The following is a 16,382-nucleotide window of genomic DNA, read 5'->3' as shown; positions in this document are numbered from 1 at the left end:
ATAATCAGATGTAGGGAAGAACAAACTACCGATCTGTTCTGATTTATAGACATCAAGCTTCAGTATACACAGCATTAATGCAATGGGCTTTTTCATACTGAAGTATGCTATAGTTACTATTTCATCTAAATTAGTCATTCTTGTTATGCAGTGCATTTTCTTCAAATATCCTTATTGTAATATACTGGATGAAATACGAAACTTGAAACTTTTAAAGAAATCAAATAGCTTTTTTTTTCTATTATTACAATATTCAAAATCATTGAAAAAAGGGATGTATTTTAATTGTAATTTAATTCTAATTTTACAACTATGTCCCTCTTTAAATTTTTTAAGCATCTTGGTAAGACAAAAAAAAATGGAAAAAAGAAAATCTTGAAAATGTCTTAATAAATTGTGTATTTTTTTGTAACCAAAATATTTCAAACAAAATGTGTTTTCTTCAGAACATTATTAAAATTGGTCTTCATTTTATAGGTTTTATGTTTATATAAGTCCTTAATATCACACAAATCATATTCCATCAGGTTAATAATTTGTATCATTATTATTAAATAATAAAAGTTCTTTATGGCATTATCATCCAGGAAGTGACATCATTTTAGAAAACAACAGCAAAATCATCACATATTAGCAGTGGGAACAAACCACTTCAGTATTCTGTAAAACAGGTTGTTTCGCTTCCGGTTCTAGTCTACTGTATGTGCTTCACTCAAGATACCTTAAAAGAAGCAAGCAAAGATGAGCATAACCGAATGATATCTAAAAGTTGTTTTATTTGTCTTCTTCTCATTAATAATTAGATATTTAGATGGAATAAAACGGCAACAATAAAAAATAACTAGCTAGGTTAGCTGATTACCTAAAGTTCATAGACATCGTCATCAGTTCATACTGCCGTTAAAACTTTCTCTGACAAGCGGATGTGATGAGACCGGTTTTCCTGTTTGTACATGTGATGTTTGGCATAAAGCCTATGGATTTTTATAAATGAATCATCTAATATTTTGAGGTCTTAGTTGGTTTGTCTCATTCTAAAACATTCCATCTGGTTTGCAGAAGTAGGTGTGATAATATTAATATTTAAAAAGATTATAAAAAAAAAAAATCTAAATTAAAGGCAGGGTAGGTGATTTGTTCTAGAATTTTTTTTTTGTTATTCTTTTTAAAAGTCTCTTCACATCCTGATAGCAATCACTAAGTTAAGTGGTCTAAATATATTTCTATGCATATACATCGTCTGTTTATATAACGTTTTTGTTCATTATTATTGTAATGTTATGTGCTTTGAAACATGAGGTAGTTTAAAGCCGTCTCTTGTGTCCCTGCTGTACGCGTTCAAGTGTTTTGAATGAAGCGTGGCTTTGGAGTACGCTCTGAATTATAATTCCATCATATAATTTAAAATAACCAACACATATTTTTTTCAAAAGATCAAAAATGTACAACAGGAATGACCAGAACCCCTAAAATGTAAGTGAATCAGGGTCCTAAAATGTTTGAAAAATGTTTAGATCAATAACATACCATTTTTGGCAACGTTTGACAAGTATGGCAAATTAAAATGTCAGTGTGCCCGTGACTGTCATACAGCTTTTCAAACAACCAATCCATCTATCGCCTTCACTCAACCATTATGAGAGTCATTGTGCTTACAGTGAAAACTCTCCCCAGCCCAGGGCACTTCCTGTTTAATTAGCACTAGAGCTGCTAGTGGACAATCTCCATGCACAAGAACCAATATTATGAACAATGAAAATGATTACTATTATTATGAATGTTGTATAATATCCTGTGATATTACCCCTCAACAACTGTGCAATCATTTGTCAGGCCTCCTGTGACTGTGGTGCCAAAGGCAAAACGATCTGGGCTACCGTCCACAGACTGAATGCTGTATTTAGGTTCAGATTGGATTGATTCATGAGCACCTGGCCCTGACGACTCCTGTTTTTGACAAAGAGTGAGAGAGTGTAGACAAAAAATGGAGAGTTAATGGACTGAATTGAAAATTCAGTGTGAAAGGACCAAAAAAAATGTAATACACTGAAAGAAACGAACCAATCTATCACACTGATTAATCTTCTGTGGAAGCACTTCAGGGTCACGTTTTTAAAAAAAATACTAATGTGGAGTGAAAGAGACAGAGGGAGAAAGAGAGAGTGAGTGAGAGAGAGAGAGAGAGAGAGAGAGAGAGAGAGAGAGAGAGAGAGAGAGAGAGAGAGAGAGAGAGAGAGAGAGGGGGGAGAGAGAGAGAGAGGTCCCTGATTTCTCTCATTCCTCCCACTTGCTCACAGGATTTCACAGGGAAGGGAGAAGGGAGAGCGAACCCCAGCCACACCCCCTGACTATAAATCCAAGGCATAAGGAAACGCTCAGCTGAAATCACACGTGGAACTGAAGGATCTGGAGCTCACAAACCCATTCACACACACACACACACACAAACACACGCGTGAACATACAGATTCTGGGAGGTGGCTTGGCATGCTGTTAGCCTAAATAACTCATGACACTGGAGAGAAGAGCATTTCTTGTGAATGAGTGAGTCCGAAGTGACTCAGTCAAGCATCACTGGATTGGTTGGATCCCTCAAGCAAAACTGGTAACAGGAGCTTGGACTCAAACGACACTAGTGTGTCCTGGTGTGTACGATTAGAAATAGGGATTGAGTTCATTCTTGTGTTTGTGTAGACTAGAAAATATTCAGTGCTCTGGTGTGCGAGGTTGAAAAGCAAGGTCCTGGGGTCCTGTAAGGTGCTGAGCATGTCTTTCGCGATGGTGCGACCAACCCCAGGTAATTTCTTGTGCTCTGAGATCAGCATGCATTCCGAGGACGACGACAACGGCAGCGAGGGTTCTGGATCCGAAGACAAGTCCTTCCGTATGGCAAGCCACAGCTATGGTGCCTTTAAGTTGGGTGTTCCCAAAAAGAGGTATAGCTGCCGACCGGTAGCGGTTCCTACCGAGATCCGTTCACAGATCGTTGAGGTACGGCAGCGGAACACTGCAAATGCCCGAGAGCGGGATCGCACGAACAGTGTGAACACGGCGTTCACCGCTCTGAGGACGCTGATACCCACCGAACCAGCCGACAGGAAGCTGTCCAAGATTGAGACATTGCGGTTGGCCTCCAGCTACATCTCACACCTGGGGAACGTCTTGCTGGTTGGAGAGGAGTGTGGAGACGGCCAGCCCTGTCTCAGGAGTCCTGGAGCCCTGTATCATCACCACCACAATCTCCAGAAGAGCTCGACACCCAGCCCGGACTCGGAAAACTCACAGCCCAGACAGATCTGCACCTTCTGCCTCAGCAACCAGAGACGACTGGTGAGTAGCATGATGGAACGTAGCTGTCAAAATGTATGAGTTTCCTCAGTTTGCAGTCATTTAGCCCTGATAAAGACCTGTGTGCCTAAATAAAGTATCATTTTTTCAGTTCCACTTTCTAATAATTTATTTACTATTAAAGTGTTGCTGATATTGCCTAAAAAAATACCTTTGTTCTTATTATCCACACACATTGTTGATTTTATTGCACCAGAATAACTATTAAAAATGTACGAGCGGTTAGTTAGAGGTCAGATATCATCTTAACATTTATAGAACAGTCAAAACCTATAAAAATTGGTGTTTAATAATAAACTATTATTATTTTGTGACAGGTTCAAGGTTAGAGGTCAGTGCATTGTTATTCATCCATGCCATTCAGAAATGCATCTGAGATATAAAGGGATAGTTCACCCAAAAATCATTTACTCTCACGTCACTCCAAACCTGTATGACTTTCTTCTGTGAAACAGATATTTTGAAGAATATTTCATCTGTTTTAGTCCAAACAATAAAAGCGGTGTCCAAAACAACATTGGACCTTATTGACTTTTATTGTATGGACGAAAAAGAAAAAAAAAAGTTTTTAAAAACATCATCGTTTGTGTTCTACTGTGAAAGTCATGGAAAAGAAAGTCAAGTTTGTAAGACAAGAGGGAGAGTAAATGATGACAGAATGTTCACTTTTTAAAGTGTCATTTATCAATGTTTAGTGACTGATACAATAAAAAGTTCTGAGTGTGCAATTGACAGATAAGCAGATATTTATCCATAGCTTTTTAAGCTTACGTTAGTATAATTTCTTGATGTCATCAGATCATAAAAACAAATCATTTTGGCATAAAACCCTTGATATGCTTGGTCTGACTTCAACCTCATTAATTAACATTTACCGCATTCTAAAAGAAAGTGTTTATATGACCCACTGTGATGAAAACAAATGATTCATTTGGCTCTAGACAAAACTTTCATAGAGGTACACAAAAACGCCATGAACACACACTGCACAGGCTGCAATGCGTCTGCTGTGTTTGTGCAGTGCACTAGAAACATCTGGTCTATTCCCCTGACAACCTGAACGTCTTCCTGCGCAGTTCATGTATGTCCTGAGTTCCACCAAAGCCTTCAACACCCTCATTATCATTACGAGGACTAATCCTGAACAGACTCTTTAAACACCACAGTTTAATGAAAACACTCTAGATTCATCCTTTCATCTAGTATTTCACATACTGTTACTGAAATAATATGGTTGTATTTGATGGGCCATAGAGGATTGATTATTTATTAATAAAAATTTCATCGGCTGCAACCAATTAATGAGGGCTGATGAACTCAAACTTGCAATTTGTCAGTGTTTAATGTCAAACATTCAAAAGACTTTGTTTCATCAGCTGAAAGCACTTCTTTTTCTGTTATGAGTTAAATTTAAGAAGCATTAATTTTTCATATGTACACCTACAGTCCCATAGGTAAGGCTCAAGTACCCTGTCAAACACCAAAACAAAAAGAATCAACTTAATGCAGTGAGAAATTTTTTTTTTCTTTTTTTTTTTTTTTTTTTTCCCTCAGAGATTTCGTAAACATATACAAAAAATGCCAAGCAACACATTTCATCAAACAAGAAATTTCGAAGTAGATAGACTAAAAAAGTATTTCTTCTAAAATATACTCCAATAAAATCTGTTTTATTTACAACTCGTTTTTTACAGTGTATATTACACTAGGTATCATTGTAAAAGAAAAAGAGACTTGTGGAACGCTGCTTGTTCAAAAAAAGTTAAAGAACTGCAACTAACAGCTGTATAATTACTTATATCATTCATATTATTCAAATTATTCAAATGGTGTAATCCACTGAAACTGAGAAATCTTTCGCATATTTTTTGCTTAGAAGCTGTTAAAGGGTTAGTTCACCCAAAAATGAATTACTCGCCCTCATGTTGTTCCAAACCCTCAAGACCTTTGTTCATCTTCAGAACACAAATGAAGAAATTCGAGAGCTTTCTGACCCCACATAGACTGCAATGTTATTACCACTTTCATGGCCCAGAAAGGTAGTAAAAATATTGTTAAAATAGTCCATATGACTACAGTGGTTCAACCTTAATGTTATGAAGTGATGTGCGGAAACCCCTGAGCAGATTTCATGCTACTTATTCACATAAAGAAGGCACCAAGCACCACATAAACATGCCACAAACAAGTGCTAATGCACCTCACCACACACACCCAGCTGTGCCTTCTGATTAATCTGGACCAGGTGGAACTATGACCTGTGCCTAAAGATGACGTTATGGTAAGCGATCAGATTCCCTAAATGAGATCTATCTCTGAGATGGTCCTGATTACGGTTCAGACCTGTTGGTAATGACGGTCAGAGTTCAACTGCTCATCAGTGTCCTAATGTGTTTAAAAATCTAATGAGATAATTGTTTGTATGTGTCTGTAAAATGAATGGATGTACAAGATGTATAAAGACCCTTTAACCTACAGGCTAGTCATTCTCTCATCACTTTGTTTTCTTTTCTTTCAGAACAAAGACAGAGAAAGAAAAACTGCGTTAAGGAGTTAATGATGAGGAGAAGAGAGAGTAAAAGAGCGTTCCCATCAGATCCGTCTGAAGAAGCGCACCTGAGCGAACTGCACATTTAGTGTAAATTTGCTGTAAATAATGTTTCATTAAATGTAACACTGCTTAACTTCCTGTTGGACGGCATTATAACAGACAGCAACACTGCCTTTCTGCATTTTCATATTTAGAAGCCAAAAACTATGTGAATTTAATCCTAACCTTTTTTATTCAGAGGTGATATACTTTTATACAAACATGATAGGGACAAAAGACAGTTGACTAAGACTATAAGGATGATTTGTAATTTAAAAACCGCAAAAGAAAGACAACTTGCTGCAACAGCTCAACTTCAGCTCACCAGTACAGACCTTGTTTGTGTCTTTCTGGTTTTGTCTATGGTCTATATATTTCTTATGCACTACACTGAACTTTATCTACATTTGCTGATGTAAAAAAAAAAAAAAAATGTGTTGTGTTGTGTTTTCTACTATCAACACATTCCTACAGTACGAGCAAACATCAATGTCAAGGAGTTTTTAAAACCTGTAACATAATTGTTGTTATTTTTATTTATTTATGCCAATTAAACATTAAAAACATTGTTTAAACCAAATTATGAATATGTCAGGGCTGAAAAAATATAGAGCATGAGAGCTTCAATGAAATCAGACAGACTGTGAGAGGCCAGGGGGAGTAAAAGTGAGAAAGAGACTGAAAGATGAACAGGGAAGGGAGACTGTAAGTCTGGTTCTGTAAGTCTAGATGAGATCTGCAGGTAGATTGCTGCTGGCAGACAGTGTCCTCTACTTTAACTCTGACCACAAGCTCACACACACATTCACATATACACACCTGCACACACAGGCAGTCTGGGACTTGCATATTAGGAGCCTCCCTTTCCAAAGCTCTAATGTAAATGCCTGTCCTGGGTCATCAGCATTACCTTGCCCTTGCCCTACTACAATTGTCTTTCAAAGACAATTAATAGATCGCAATTAATTGCACTGAACTTCTCATCAACAACCCTAAGCATTTAACCTTCAGGCTACTGAAGCTGCTGTATTTATTATTATTTATTAAACACAGGAAATTGAAGCGACCAGTGATTGATTCTTTCAAAGGCCCACACCTGGGATTGACCATGTGGGTTTAAACCTATAAACTCTGGCCTAACCTATCAGGTAAATTTAATTCTAATTCAATCAGGTGTTGTTGAGCCGAAATGAACCCAGATACAATTGAAATCAATGTTTAGGAAGCCCACGTCCGGGGGGTTTGTTTGCGCAAAAGTATAACGTAGTGTCAATAAAATCATTAATTTCAGTATTTATCATGTTATAAATGAAAATTTGAGTATTGCATCTCAAAACCCTCTGTATAATCTATCATTTACAGCAATAAACACACGTGACCTATTTTTGTCATTTTTATGACTATGACTACTTTGACGCTCTTAAATTCTAATTAGATTCTGCGACTTTAGCCGGGGTTTCACAGGCGGGGTCACAATTACTCACCCTCATTTCGTTCCAAACCCGAAAAACCCATTCATCTTTAGAACACAAATAAAGATATTTTTTATGAAATCTGAGAGCGTTCTGACCCCATATAGACTGCAATGTCATAACCACTTTCAAGGCCCAGAAAGATAGTAAAGACATCATGTGAGCACACCGACGCATGAGCTCTGAGCCGGCGTTCTGACGTAGAACCCGGAAGCGCTGCACTGTGTTTACTACGTGAACAGCATCGGAAAAGTGAAGGGAAGAGAAGAAATTGTTGAAAAAAGTTAATTAATTTTTTTGCGCACTAAAATTTCCTCGTTGCTTCATAACATTAAGGTTAAACCATTGTAGTAACATAGACTATTTTAACAATGTCTTTACTACCTTTCTAGGCCTTGAAACTGCTAATTACACTGCAGACTATGTGAGGTCAGAAAGCTCTCGGATTTCATAAAAAATATCTTTGTTTGTGTTCCAAAGATGAACAGGTTTTACGGGTTTGGAACGACATGAGGGTGAGTAATTAATGACAGAATTTTCATTTTTGGGAGAACTAACCCTTTTACACACAGTGCATATAAAAATTCAGTGTTATCATATTTCAAATACCTCAACTGTATTGAGGTAATTTATTTTATTTGTTCTTATTTTATTACTGTTTACTTGTCCTTTTTTGCAAATTCAATTCAGTTTGAAATCAAGCTTCCTTGCGCTGTGTGTGAGCTATTATTGTAAAGACAAATACACAGAGTGAGCAAATGTTTAAGTTAGATTATTGTAATGGTTATTGATCAACGTTTAAATATGTAAACAAAAGGCTAAATTAAAATCCGTTCATCGTATAAAGTGGACGTGTCTCTTCAGAAAACTTGAATTAAACTTTTCCATTCAAATAGATTACTGTTACAATGAGTTTTGAAGCTTGAAAATAATGATTGCCTTGACAAAATGGATGGACAAAAATTTTGATATTAAAATATTTAGCATGTGGTGGTTTTCCCGATGGTATTGAAAATGATACTATTGAAGTCATATTGAAGTTAGAAATTCCAGTATCATGACCACTAATTAATGTCCTTCGTCAATAAGGTAAAAAATGTGTTAAAAGTAGCTATTTTCTACATAGATCTATGATTTGATTGAATCGCCAGCTAAAAAATAACTAGTAACTAGTACTCTGAGTAGTTTTGAGAAGTGTAATTTGTACTTAAGTACTTTTTTGACACCAGTACTTTTACTTGTAATTGTATTATTGTAGTATTATTTCAGCAATGTAACGGTACTTGTACTTTTGAGTACAAATTTTCAGTACTCTTTCCACCACTGATCTGAAGTGAGATAATTGCTATAATTATTTATAAAGATCATGTGACACTGGAGACTGGAGAAATGATGCTGAAAATTTAGCTGTCATCACAGGATTAAATTACATTTTAAAATACATTAAAATAGAAAACAGCTATTTTAAATTGTAATAATATTTCACAGTGTTATTGTTTTACTGTATTTTTGATCCAAATAAATGCAGCCTTGGTGAGCATAAGAGACTTCATTTCAAGACTTAATTTTGTTTAATCTTACTGAGCCCAAACCTTTAATTGTAGTGTATATTATATTAACTTTATAAGACAATTAATCCTACAAGCTTTGTAAAACATCTATACATTTTATTAAAAAAAAACCCTAAATGAATGTTTCACATTTGTCAAAACTGTGATTTTCTATAGTGCTGAGTGTCACTATCCCTAGACTTTCAGCATTGTTCTCGGTCTCGTCTCAGTAAAGTCTCCCACACTCAGTGGATCCCTCTGTTCAGCTCAATATAGAGTCTGTGAACTGTGACCTGGTCTAGTGCTCTCAGATCATTTAACTCACTTCTTCCTTCTACATCTGCTTCTGTTATCCAACATCAACAGCTCTTCATCATCCCCTGTGGCTGGAGACGGCACTATAGAGACTAGTTGCCATGGCAACAGAACTGCTCCACTAATACCATTATCTGCATGGAAACTGGTCCAACAACTTGGTCCAAAAACTAAGGTTAAGCGATCGAAAGCTGAATGGTATGAAAAAGGGAGACACCGTTTGGGACACAAGGCTTCAAAATCACAGTATGAGACCTCTTTAGCTCAAACGGTTAATGCACAAAGATATTTGATTCCCAGACAAATGCAATACAAGCTGCTTTGTATAAAAGTGTCTCCTAAAAGTATTGTAAAAGTAATGAACACTGACCTGTACACTGGATGCCGTTGATATGATGTCAAAGAAAGAGTCGGAGCTGTAATTAAAGACATCAGAAAAGTATTAGAAACTTTCCACTTGCGATGAACTCCACCAAAAATTCAAAAACGTGTATGACCTAAAACTGATCTAAATGATTTCATACTAAGTACAATACAAAACCTTGAATAATTCTCTAAGTGGAATAATACGTGCCCTAAATATCCTAACCAGCAGCACCTGCATACTGAGGACGGAAAGGGCTTGAATATCCTCATGTCATTCCTTTGGTAATGGGTTTGGATTCACCATGTTTTTTATGGTCCAAATGAAAGGCCAGCTAGATTCAAAGAATCCTGTGGCACTTCACAATATGTGTCAAGTAAAATACTTTGTCTGTTCGGTATTTGTTTGAGCTATTGGATTTCAAATGGATTTGAAGTGCATACAGTTCTGCTGTCTTTTTTGTATTAGATATGTTTTGTTTTTCTGTCAGAGTGTTTATGTATCTGGGTTGCACAAAAACAGTACAACATGACTAATGTGGCAAGATTTCGTCTGTCTCAAGTATCAACATAATCGTTTCCATGGTTGAGAAATATACACACATATACATAATATACACACACATGGCCCCCAAAGTGACGATTATAAACACTTTAAAGGTCCCGTATTATGCCCCTTTTCACAAGATGTAAAATAAGTCTCTGATGTCCCCAGAGTGTGTATGTGAAGTTTCAGCTCAAAATACCCAACAAATCATTTTTTACAGCATGTTTAAATTGTCATTTTTTGGGTCACAGAAAAACACGCTTATTTAGTGTGTTCCCTTTAAATGCAAATAAGCTGCTGCTGGACGACCCAGGGGGCGGAGCTTCATGAGCTCGCGCTCAGTCTCTCAGGACAATTTCATCTCACGGAATGATGATAATATCAGAAACTCTCAGTAACGGTGTTCATTTCGAGTCGGACAATAATGCCTACAGAGTCAGAGTGCTGTATAGAGATGAAACAGGTATAGTTTAGGTTATTATAACGTATTTGTCATCTGCTTGTATGTATCCATTATTTATTAATAGCCTACAAGTCTGCTGTCTGAATGATGATCAAACATATACTGATGAGTTTAATAAAGTTTATTGTACATCACACAAAAGATGAAGCGTCAGTTTTACTTCGAATTGAATTTCGGTAGAGTTGAGGGAGTATTCCTGTGGGCGGAGGTTAGTCAAAAAACGGTTTTAATGACGTCATTAAAGAAGGAAGTAGAGGGATGTAGTCCAAACGGGCCGTTCGATGTAGTCAACTTCTGTTAAATAAAATATCTCGCTTGGCATTGAACTTTGAGCTTTATAATTTTACAGATATTATTTATGTGACACTCATGTGACACTAAAGACTGGAGTAATGATGCTGAAAATTCAGCTTTGCCATTACAGGCATAAATTACATTTTACATTAAAAACAATAAAATAGAAAACAGTTTTTACTGTATTTTTGATCAAATAAATATAGCTTTAGTAAGCATAAGACTTACTTCAAAAACATTTTTAAAATCAACCCCAAACTTTTGAACGATAGTAATAGTTTATTACTTATAAAAAATAACATTTATAAAATAATCAATTATTAAATTAAATCATTCATCAATATGTCATTTCATATTATTATTTTAAAATTTAGTATTAGTATTTTTAAATGACTCACGAAAATTTAACAAAGTCTTATCAAAATGACTATCTATGACTTTTTTACTTTTCAGTTAAATATTACAAGCAAAATTGGCAAAAGAGGTTAAATTAGAAAACATGATCCATTACGTCAAGTATCCAAGAAATTTCCCTCAGGTTTTAGTGTGCACCTCAGTCTTGACTTCTAACCCCTGATTTCACAGCGAGGACGAGGATGAAGACAGTGATGGTGAAGGTCAGTGGGGATAGAGGGAGTTGGACTTTGCAGCTGCTCCTCTCTCCTCATTTGACTGGCCTTAGGAGAATAAGTTCTTCTTGGTTTTACAGCACTCCTAATCCATACACACACTTTTATGCCCAAACATGTGTTCTCAAGACCCAGGCTTTGATGCATCCTAAGGCCCCTCTATACCCCCATCCAAATCCTCAACTCAGAATGTGAGTTAACAAGTTTTGATTGTAAAAGAAGCCTTGAGATCCTAAGGGCCAATCTGTCAGCTCCCTGTGGCTCACCACAGAGCCATTGGCTTCATAACTAAAAAGAAAGGGAAGAAATTGAGAGAAAGAGAAAGACAGAGAGAGAGGAAGAAAGAGAAAGGTGGTATAACCCAGTCCCAGTAGCTCAAAGTCAAGACTTGGTGTACTTTGTCCCGTTCAATTGGGCCTAGAGTTTAATACTGGAAAAATCTTCCTTTGCTGTCAATCAAACGCTTTAATAAAAACAAAGTATAACACTGCGGTCTTGCTCACTCTCTCCCTGCCCCTGGGAGAGTGGAAATGCGAGGGGTGCCTGCGGAACTGTGAAAATCCCTCCTTTTATTGCCATCAGCCTGCAATGGAAAATTGGGTTTGCGGAGGGGCCCATCTGTTGGACATTAAGCAGCCACCTGGAGCTTTAGCCAATCATGAAATTAAACATGAGTATTAAAGAAAAATGAAAAATCTCCTCTCCCAGACATGCGGGTCACCCAGTCTTTGCCGCATTTAATCAAATTTCCGACAAGAAGCAAAGGCTTAGTTCACAGGGTGTCATCCACCACCCCACCAGTAAAACCACTCCTGTTTTTCCTGGTTTTAAAGAATAAAAAAGCCGGTAAATATGACTATTAATCTTCAGAAAGGAGGTGTATAAGGAACACTGCACAAAAATCATTTTGCCATAACTTTGCCTTGTTTTCCATTAACAATACCTAAACATCCTGTACAAAATTTACTTGAAAAGCAAAATGAAAGAGAAAACATTTATTTTTTGATTCTGTAATAGTTTTTTTTAAACATAGCCTAACCTTATATATATATATATATATATATATAGAGAGAGAGAGAGAGAGAGAGAGAGAGAGAGAGAGAGAGAGAGAGAGAGAGAGAGAGAGAGAGAGAGAGAGAGAGAGAGAAAGAGAGAGTCAGTGTTTTATGTTAATTTCGGTTCTCAGGTTAATTTATCTTTTTTAAGGACATTTATTTTTAAATGGTATTAAAATTATTGTTCACCCAAAAATTAAAATTCTGTCATCATTTACTCAGCCTCAAGTTGTTCCAAACCTGTATGAATTTCTCTCTTCTGCTGAACACAAAAGAAGATTTTTTTTTGCAGGTAACCAAACAGTTGATGGACCCCATTGACTTCCTTTTATTCTTATTTTTAATGATGGCCCAGTCTGTGATTGGTCTACCACTTACAGCGCGCAACGGGAAAACAACACCCATTTCCATACCAACTAAACTTCAGCTCCAGGGGCTTCCTGCTCAGAGATTGTACTGAAGGGGTGGATTCTGGAATCATGAAATGATTTTTTTTTTTTTTTTTTTTTTTTGGTTAAATGACTTCTCTAAGCTTATGAGATTTTACTTTGTTATAGAAGATACCAGTGTGATTACTGAAATGTTCTTTTCATGTATCCTCTAATATCTGTGAACTATTTGTGAGTCTTGAAGCTGACTTCTGCCTGATGAAACAAACTATCTTCAGTAAAACTTTTCTTCAATTGACTGCACTCTTGACTCCGGGTCTTAATTCATCATATCTGGTTCTGGGTCTTTGACTGTATTATTCCCTTACAGTACACTTAAAGACAGCAATGATGGCCTCGATTTTACCAAATCAATCCAAGCGCAAGTCCAATGATGAAACACTGAAAGTTAGTTGTTCAACCAGAACCTCCATCGCAAGGACGACTTGAGCAGGACAGTTCTCAGTAATACGCTACTCATTTGGACGTTCATCATGAGATGTTGCAACTGTAATTCCTCACCATCAGCATTAACAAGTGTATGTCTATCACCAAACCGATATTTTAGATTTCTAATTTATTGCAGTGCACATGCGGAAACTGTATCAATAACCGTGCATATGTTAACCGAGCATTAACGTGATTGACTGACTTAAAACAAATCTTGCTCCATCCTTTATCATTACTCAAAGTAGTAAGACCGGCAGACAATCTGCATTAATGGACAGTTTTAGGTAATAGTTAACCACAGATAATTTGCAGAACTATTTGAGGAAGACAATAATAACGTGAGATAGCCGGTTAGCCACTACATATTTAGAAACAACAGGTAGAAAATATAAACATCAATAATTAATCATACTGAAAGGCTGTGATTCTGAGGAGAAAGCTGGTCCAAATAAACTGGGTACTGACCCATCTTTCAGGAGCAAGCGTTTTTGCGAATCCAGAGTTAATAAAATGACGGAAACACAAGAAAAGATTGGGATTGTACTTTGTTTTAAGATTAAAAGTCTAAATAAAAAAAATACAAAAAAAGTTGTTTAAAAAATATCAAAATTAAACGAGACAAAAACATTTCCAAGACAATTTTGAAGTGACTTTCATTGAACAAAAAAAAAAAATAAATAAATAACTGTAGAAACCCTCAATTCCAATAAAGCACAATGGAACGGACCTCAACAGTGTGCAGTCAGCAAATATCTCTGAAGATCTGAGCCCAGATGTAGGGTATAAAAATAAACCAGACACAAAGATACTGATCAGATCCTTCAATGAGTTACTATAAAGTACTGATGAGGGATTCTGGGAGTTATTTCTTACAATACCCCCAACCCACAAGACCCCCTATACCCCCTACACATGCATTCATTTTATCCATCATTTAATCTGGAAATGACTGATTTCACTCCGACAGGCCCTGAATAACGTGCTTTTGTGTGAAGGCTCTCTGAGAGGTGGTGGAATCGGATGAAATTAGACTCTCTCCTCTCTTCCTTCTCCCTCTGCATCTCCTTCCCATTCCCTGTTCCGCCTGGAAAAGCCATTGCAGAATAAAACCCCACTTCCTCCCGCAGAGGCTACAGCCAGACATGGAGCGGTCACACATGTTCCCTCTCACTCCACATAGACGGAAACAGCTCTCCATGGTGAGCACATATTTGCTCACACGGCTGATCTGGTGTGTGGTTCGGTGTTAGGTCTGAGGACAAATTGCATTGGGGGTTCTGGACCCAGAGCCGGAAGATTTCAGGGGATTGAAAGGAACCAGACTCATTGGCAGATGGTCAGCTATCCAGCAGTCATCATGGGACTGACCTCAAACGAGGCTTCAGTCATTCTTACAAACTCATGATTTGGTTTTGTCTTTAACAAATATGTAATCGAGACTCTATTGGATAACCAATAAACCCATCAGCTCTGTCACCATCAAGTCTTTGTCATAGTAGGCTATTTCATGTTTCAACAGTCTCATTATTCTTGTTGGGTTTTTTTTTAAATCTAGCCGAGAAAATCCCTTTTGATGTAACGTTAGTATCTGGTTACCCGTCCAATGTGGTCACTATATAGTCTTGTAAGCAGGGCCAAATGGCTGATGTAAAAATTTAGAACATGAAACATTCGACATGCAGTTACCATTTTTCCAATGAAACGCTGAATCAGACAGACTCCTGAGTCGTCCAATTTACATAACGCGCGGTTTCCCGATTTCTGCCGTAGGAAACAATTAAATAAACAAGAAGGAAGAGTAACTTACATTTTAGACACAATAAGCCCAGTTACGTTGTCCATTTAGCTCCGCCAAATTAAACCAGTTGACCGTTGGTATTCCTGAATGAACCAGTGTTCAGAACGAATCGTTTGAGTGAATGATTCAACTCAAAATGCCTTTGTTTGTCACATACTGGCGTAGTGTAGCGAGCAAAATAAATATAAAGATATGCAAAAACAACCCACACACACACACAAAAAAGACTTATCCAAGATAGTCACTAAATGATGTGAATTCAAAATACTAAAATTAATTTAAATACTTAAGTTTACATCGCAGAGTGTTTACGTTTGGCTGGTAATCCCATGCTGGTAGATGCAGTAACCAGGCAAAAAGCATTTTTATAAGTTTATTTTTATTTTTTTATTTATGAGAAAAAAGTCAGTGGCAGACAGATAAAGAGAACAGTGAAAACAGAGGGACCAAAAAAGCAGACAACCACAAACAGGACGGGAAAATTTCCTTATTTGACTGATTTTAGTTAAACGGAAAAAAATGGCGAGTTGTCAGAGGGATTTAAATAGGTCTCCACAATTTTCCAATTAAACTGAAATATGAAACACAAACTAATATTGACTTAGGCTATTTTACACTGTGGCTTAAATATATTCAATATCAAACTTAAATATATTCAACATCAAACCACACAAACGGAATTCAAACGACTGTGTGTATTCGCCATGGCCTACGACCAGCTGGATGTGCTGATGGTGCTCAGTGAAGCACTTGGTTTTACAGGGCTTAAATCCCAAAACCTCTATAAATTAGGAATCTAAAGAATGTAGAGCACCGTGGTTGGTGTTCTTGGACAGGGTTGACAACTTTGACCCATAAAAAAAACCCACATGTCTTTTTTAAAGACTATTTTTGGTCTATAAAGAGATTGATTACTTGCTAATCGTCTGCTCTCCTGATATACCGTTTAGCTTCACGTATAAAATACATGTGCAGACATATTTATACACAAGACACTGGAGCTGCACTGTGCTGTCCCAAAGGCTTCATCCAAGTGATAGATATTTCTGGAGATGTTACATGTCTAGATTTAATGCACAC

General features: G+C 36.8%; 1 protein-coding gene across 1 annotated transcript; it reads left to right on the top strand.

Annotated features, from left to right (window-relative positions):
- Positions 1 to 2,766: 2,766 nt before the first annotated feature.
- Positions 2,767 to 5,905, top strand: scxb (scleraxis bHLH transcription factor b; the record flags this gene model as incomplete). The annotated part of the gene is made up of 2 exons (XM_081387929.1): positions 2,767 to 3,330; positions 5,867 to 5,905. The coding sequence occupies 2 exons, from the start codon at positions 2,767 to 2,769 to the stop codon at positions 5,903 to 5,905; spliced, it is 603 nt and encodes a 200-aa protein (XP_081244055.1).
- Positions 5,906 to 16,382: the final 10,477 nt, after the last annotated feature.

This window comes from Scardinius erythrophthalmus, assembly GCF_964197995.2.
Source record: "Scardinius erythrophthalmus genome assembly, chromosome: 16".
Lineage (NCBI taxonomy): Eukaryota > Metazoa > Chordata > Actinopteri > Cypriniformes > Leuciscidae > Scardinius > Scardinius erythrophthalmus.
Note: the sequence above shows the minus strand (reverse complement) of the source record. Positions and strands in the feature narration are given on the sequence as shown.